We start from the raw sequence: 7264 nt of genomic DNA on the forward strand, positions 1-7264 counted from the left end.
TGATGAACAGTAATTATATCCCCTTTCTTCGGAGCGGAGGTATAATAACCATCTTTCTGAGGTACAGTAGCAATAACGTAAGCTGGATGGTCAGCAAATTACCCATCATATTTGTCTTAAAACACGACAGTTACAAACGATTAAATACTACTGCAACTAAGGAAAAATATGAACATATAAGGGTTATAATTTAAATACGTGCAGGATAGCAACAAAATATAAATACATTTTTCCAGGCTAAGAGAACCCGTACATAGTTATGTAGAACTCTTCGTTCAAAGTAGATTAATACAGCCTAAAATGGCCTCGTTCATTCAGCTCTCTTAGGAGAAGACTGCCAAGTGGTCAGTCAGTGTCTCAAGTTCGTTGTTCTTTCACCTGTAATTAGATCTGAAATTTAAATCCTTTATAATTCATCGTCCCATGGCCTACATTGAAATCCTAATTTCTTCAACAAATACAAATACCTTGATTACTGTAATTAAAATGACTTACGTGCGGGCTATTGATTATATACCATAGGCATATTCCATGACCAAACATCGCTTAATATATAAATTAGTATAGCACAAGGAAAAATAAGATAGTTCGATATCAATCAAAGAATTGATTATTTAAACGCATGTTTAGACAGTTAGGAAACTTCCTCCGATAATGACATAAAGATCAATCGGTAGTCGCTCATACATCACAAGACGTTTTGGATCCAGTGTGCGGAGAACTTTTTGAATGAAATATGAATTTCTTTTTTACAACAGAAATAATTCTGTTTTTTACGGTTTTTGTTTTTCGAATTCGAACTTCAATGGGAATATCTATTCATCAATACAAACGCTTGGAATATATGAACGACAAAATAATTTCGGGACAAAACTCATTATTCACCAGAAAAGGTTCTTTAATTAAGTGCGTCAAAGATTGTGCATTAATTCCAAACTGTGTATCAGTGTTTTATTCAAAGTTGGTTTGCAAAGGATATCCCGTTGTTTATCAGCCATCCTCTCCAAATCTTATCTCGATGCAAGGGATTCGCTACTACGCCTGTGTTGAAATCTATTCTGGATTTAGCATGACAAGCAGTACGGACATTTTTGTACAGAACTCAACTACGCAAATCAGCACTATTAATTCTAATCAGGAAAGTATTACAACGGATGTCACAACGAAAGAAAGCTCAGCTGAAACAACTTCTAAAACAACTACAAACATTTCCGTACAGGACTCAACTACGCAAATCAGCACTGATGATTCTAGTCAGAACACTGTCATTACGGATGTCACAACAAAGGAAAGCTCACCTGAAACTACTTCGCAGCTCCCAATTAGTACGGTAGATACATCGAGTCCATTGTATTCTACAACCCTAATGACAACGACAAGTCTTCAGTGTAAGTCTTTACTCTCTTTTTTGGTGATCACCAGTCTTTGAGATATCAAATTTATCAAAGAAAACAAATTCAAAAAATTTTACTTTTTAAAGCAATATGAGCTGTATTTTTTAGAATTTTATTTTACTGCAAAAACCTGCTAGTATGATAAGTCTGCATAAAACTTACTTTTATGATAAATAAGATTTGAAAAAATCATTAATTTTTGTCAAAGGAAAGATTTCTATTCTCAGGAATATATCAATTTTTGTACAGGACGACAATAATTCAATTTTGCTCCAAATAAGGCTTTTTACCGGCCTTTTCCACAAAAATATGGCTAACAGAAATTTAAAAACCATGAATTTTTTGTCATTTTAGCATAAAAAAAAATTTAAGTAAAAGCTGCTTGGTCCGATTCTATATAAAATTTTATGTACGCGTTTAAACGATGGTTATGCTAAGTATATGTATAATAATAGACATTGCAGTAGTTTTCCCAGTCAATAAAGGCAAATTTCAATGAAGAAAAATACGCACAAAATTTGTTAAGAAAACAAGCGACATAAAAGGGTACCGCGTTATTTCGCCTCATGTTAAATTTCACCCCTGACGACGAGACAGGTATGCATGTATTTAACGACTTTGTCATCGCTGTGAATAAAGGTCGAAATGATCAGACAAATTACAAATAAAACTGTGTACGTTTTGTTTGCTAATATTTCTGAAGTTTGCTTTCTTTACAATCGATGCATAGCATGCGGGTTGAATAACCCCAATCATTCGGGAGACGAAACCAAACGGTTTCTTTTTCCAAACATTTTCCGTGATGCATTTTGGTTGTTTTTTTCGATTGCCCAAAAAGAAATGATTTTTATTTACTTTGAATATTTCTAACTTTGAAAGGAGATCGATTCAGCTGTTGTAATTAGGAGAAAGTCCATAACTTTCTATGATAAATGGTTTGTATGGAAAAAAATTTGATACTGTAATAACCAAAAAATCGGACCAAGCAGCTTTAAGTAAAAAAAAAATTCAACATGAAAAATGCAGCTCATATTGCTGTGATAGACACAATTATAGAGGTGTCTTATATGGAATCAAAAATATACGCTAATTGATTTTACGTTTTGTTTTTGATAGTATATTGTATCACGTATACAGGTTTTTCGCCCGATGTTTTTCGCCCCTTTCTACATCTGCAAACAGTTAGAAATACCGTATATAAATGTACTCTTTCTAAATACCAAAGTTATTTAAAAATTATTTAGAATTTACCCAGTCCTGAATTTGTCCACTGACAACGAGGTTGAACTGTGCGGAAAAAAACGGAGGCAAATGTTCACTTTAACTTTATATTTATAGCAATCTACAATATAAGAGAATATTAAGGTATTGCCAGTTGTTATTAGAATATTTATATGTTTCGTTTTTAACTGACAATCGGACAATTTAACAAATATATGTACATGTACCTACATCACCTATAACGGTTTTCTTATTTATTAACATACATGTATCTATTTAGAGTATATTATATCATGTACATTTTCATGTTCCTTATACTTAAATTCTAAATGAATTTTGAAACAAAGAAAGTATTAAGCTCTTTTCTATGAAATATTCAATGTTTCGACTGTTTGTGTCCACTCCGACGTTAAATAAATAGACCAATGGTGAATCGGTACTGTCATATTCTGGTAAACCAGGCGCAACATATCGTGTGCTAGCTTCTTTGGTTGCAAATTAAACTAATCCTTATTAGAAATACGTAATTGTTTGGCTTTTTCAATATCTTCAAGGAGCATTTGTTGACAGATGCATATATTTAATACAGATCAGTGATATCAGAACGACAATTTGAGTCCGACTGATACATAAAAGAGATGGAAAAACAAATGATGGAGGTGTGCTAGTACAATCGTTTTAATTGTAAAAATTTTCTATTACAGCGTCATGCAGTATAGCTGGTGCACTTGGCTACAGCTGGGACAGTATCTACAGCATCTGCTACAAATTTAATGCCACTGAGCTCAATGCAGTAGAGTCCAAGGCCAAGTGTCAATCGGATTATCCAAACAGCCGTCTCCTGTTGGTCGACTCGGACAATGCCTACAACTTTGCTGTACATATAGTAGGTAAGCAGTTTCACGGATATTTTACACATATCATTACGAGCACGGATATTGAGATACAGAGATCGATGATCGTGATTCACTTAAATTTCACATAAAACGGGCATATATCCAAATTTGCCCTTTTTCTTCACATGGATTTTAGTTTTTTTATTGCTTCAACTTGAATTTTCTGTGCTTTTGCAAAAGACTTAACAAAATGAGGGGTTTTATATGAATTATTTATTTTAAAATTTGAAACGTTTCACAATAAAAAGAAACATGTAAGACTATTTGCTAAAAAATTGAGTTTTTCAAATTAAGAAATTATGAATACACCATAATATTGAGATTTGATTCACAAAGAGCAAATATTTAGATCATTATACATATTCTAATACATGTGACATATTCAATTCCATTTGCGAATGGAATATTTACACAGTACATAGTCTACATTAAATATGAATAAATATGTTGTGAAAATCAAACTTAGATACCAAATTCTGAGGAGGAAAACTTCATTGAAATATAAATACTTTGAAGATGTATATATAAAGCTATTTAATTGTAATTTTAGTTTTTAAGACAATTGGATATTTTTCTACACTTACCGAAAGTAAGAAAAAGGAAGCAAACTCATAAACCCCATGCTCCCCCATTATCTGTCTATGCTACACATAATAAACAGCAGGATATGAATTAAATACAAAAAATAATTTGAAAAAAGACATAACCCGTAAAAATATTCAGATGAAAAATTCCTACAAATATGTACAAAGCCATGTATTCCTTTATCAACAAAATTTTAAAATTAAAAAAATGCGGAAATACATGGTTATTTGTATATAACATTCTCATAACAAAACGGCCGAAATTCCCCGAAAAATAATGAAATCATAATTTCTTAGCAATATGCATATCTACACATTGTGCCTAAAAACCTTCAACGTTTTACTAAATCCGTTCAAATTGAACGGTGGTAGAAACCGGATAATATAATCTTATATCGTTTAATATAATCTTATATCGTTTATTTGTACCATGTCGATTTTGAAATAACTGAAAACTACAAGATTTTCGTTCGACTAGGATCATCATGAAATACGACGAAAAAGGGACTCTCTAAGCGGAACACAATATCAATTTCTTGATAAGTTATAAATGGTTTATCAATTTCAGTTTATTTCAACATGAACAGACAAAGATATGTAAAAAATCCCCTCAAGGGGTATCACTTACAAAATGGATTTAGTTGATAGCAATCCCTGTGATAAAATTAGAAAAGAATGCACAAGCTAGAGGTACTGTGAGAAAGCTCACAAATGATACCCCCCGTTAAGAAAAAATCATAACTCAAGTATTTTTCTATTACAGAAAATAATGGATGTTAACTCTTTCACCGTCCATGTTCTATAAATAAATGCTAAAATGAGTACACAAACCAATTTCTATTCTTTTAGTTCCATTTTATTTGAACTTAACTGTCAATGAATGAAGTTATTTGCATCCTTATAATAACAAACATGAGTGGAATCAAACGATAATCCACATGTCAAGCAGCCATTAAATGTTTTGAATTTCAGATATACCGAGCCCAATTTTTTTTCCGAAAATATTTTTCAATACAATTCTCCCCCCCCCCAAAAAAAACCCATTATGGCAGCCAATTTTCAGAGAGGCGAGCAGGGATAAGAATCTAAAAATTAATTTAATGTTTCCTGACACAAGCAAGCTTTGTGTGAAATAATAGCTTCTTATAATTTAATCAATAAAAGGCATGACACAGACAGGTCAGCTATTAAGCATTTTTAAACGATGACATTGAACTTGCCCCCAAATGACCTTAGGTCAAGGTCATGACACACCTTCAGCTTATAAGCAAACTTTGTGTGAGGTAAAAACTTCCAGTGTCTCTTCATAAGAAAGATATGGGCCGGACATTTTGCACAGACAGACGGACGGACGGATAAGGTGATTCCTATATACCCCTCCCCCCCAAAAAACTTCGTTTGCGGGGGGGGGGGGATAAATACATACTTACAAAAAGTTCTGGTTATTAAAAAACTGAACAATTCTTATCTGGGAGAAGAAGAAAAGACATATTTCTATCAACAAACCTGTCCAGGGAATCTTTTCGAGCCATGCATGTGTTTTGTATATAGTAAATACGCATGCGTAATAGTAAAGGAGGCGAAACCCCGTTACACTTTGCAATATATATATTTGAGTACCTTAATCTGAATGAAATAAATAAATTGATTTAATGGAGAAATTTGAAGTTTTCTGAAAGTTTATTCACTTATGAGTACTACAAAAATTCCGAACTTGATCGGATTTTTTTTTTCAAGTTGGTTTTTAATAAGATGGGCAGCACTGTCTCTTTAAGGTATTCCACTCCTCAATGTTTTTGTATCAAGAATTTCTTGAGAAGTACATTATTGAAATTTGTAGGCAGAACATACTTAAAAAAACCAATTAATTTGACCTTTTTGCACATAAAATGCAATTTCAGTCTAAAAAACATTCAGCACGAAAAATAGTCCCCCCCCCCCAAAAAAAAACCCAAAAAATTGTTTGGTTCTTTAATTAAAATGGATTTTCTTGATGAATGTTGTGTAATTATGAAATATTAATCTTTCTGTAATGATTAAATAAATAAAATCATACTCATTTTAAATATAATGATCATCTGCGCAATGAAATCAAAACGTGAAGAGTGAGATAAATGTACCTTTAGAGGAGTTTCGTTTTTACACATTTCATTTCTTTATTCAATATATATTTTTTAAAATTCTAAGATAAAGAGGATCAAATTTCCACCTAAAAATAACGGAATCAGAATTCCCTGGTAATATGCACATCTATACATTGAGCCTTGAATACCTACCAAGTTTCTCGAAATTCCGTGCAGTGATTTAAGAGGAGTTACGCTTACAAAACAAGAAGACTGACGGACTGACTGAAGGGTAAAAAACATTATATCCCTCATTGCTCCATTGTGTTTGGTATAAATACATGCATTTGTTTGCTTGCACTTATTTTAACAACGTTATCCCGTTATATACTTAACTTTACTTGTACATTTTAGTAACAAACAGCATCGAATCGATATATCTACAGGGAATAAGGTCGGGAACAGAGTTTGTCGATGACCATGGCAAAGTTATAACGTACTTCAGGTGGAATGACGGGGAACCTGGAAGTGGAGAGCACCTCCAAACAGAAAGGGACTCGCGTTTACAAGAAGCTTCATCGGGAGGGACGCCACATCCCGTTCTTTGTCGTTTTTATGGTTAAAATCATAGACGTTGTCAGTCTAGCAAATGTTTTAGTATTCCAAATACTAATAAAAGTTAAAAAGTTACAATATTGCTGATCAAAATCAATTGATTTTGGAGTACAAGCTCTTTTAATTTCAAAAAATTTGAATTTCATTACCACTCTTGAATTTATGAATTTATTTATTTAAAAAAAAAGTTATTTATTTTTTGCCCCCCAAATCAAAGTTTTAGAAAGAGCTTTAAAAATAAGGTAAAAAATATTAATGTTAATCCGAAATACCCCCAGGAAAGTATGATATGTATCAAAAAACATTTTTTAAAATATGAAACATTTTTATTCAAAACGTGAAAATGTCCATTTAATCGTCTGTATTAGAAAAGTATTGCAATGGGATTAATTGAAACATTTGAACCATTTTAAATCGGTGAAAATTCATCATAAAAATATCTCCTTCCTTTCAAAAATGATATTATGGAAACTTTAAAGAGCGAAAATCTA

At 32.2% G+C, this 7264-nt stretch overlaps 1 protein-coding gene across 1 annotated transcript; it reads left to right on the forward strand.

Moving 5' to 3' along the window:
• The first annotated feature begins 572 nt into the window (after positions 1-572).
• On the forward strand, positions 573-6855 carry LOC128164391 (uncharacterized). Its single transcript, XM_052828185.1, has 3 exons — positions 573-1388; positions 3320-3505; positions 6573-6855. The coding sequence occupies exons 1-3, from the start codon at positions 737-739 to the stop codon at positions 6779-6781; spliced, it is 1047 nt and encodes a 348-aa protein (XP_052684145.1). The 5' UTR covers positions 573-736; the 3' UTR covers positions 6782-6855.
• The last annotated feature ends 409 nt before the right edge of the window (positions 6856-7264 follow it).

Source organism: Crassostrea angulata, chromosome 1 (genome assembly GCF_025612915.1).
Source record: "Crassostrea angulata isolate pt1a10 chromosome 1, ASM2561291v2, whole genome shotgun sequence".
In the NCBI taxonomy this organism is placed as follows: domain Eukaryota; kingdom Metazoa; phylum Mollusca; class Bivalvia; order Ostreida; family Ostreidae; genus Magallana; species Magallana angulata.

Bases quoted from the DNA above. Each gene is read 5' to 3' on its own strand.
- LOC128164391 (XM_052828185.1), top strand. From the start codon at position 737: ATGAATTTCTTTTTTACAACAGAAATAATTCTGTTTTTTACGGTTTTT. The intron at 1,389-3,319 runs GTAAGTCTTTAC...TTTCTATTACAG, and splicing joins GACAACGACAAGTCTTCAGT to CGTCATGCAGTATAGCTGGT. The intron at 3,506-6,572 runs GTAAGCAGTTTC...TGTACATTTTAG, and splicing joins CTTTGCTGTACATATAGTAG to TAACAAACAGCATCGAATCG.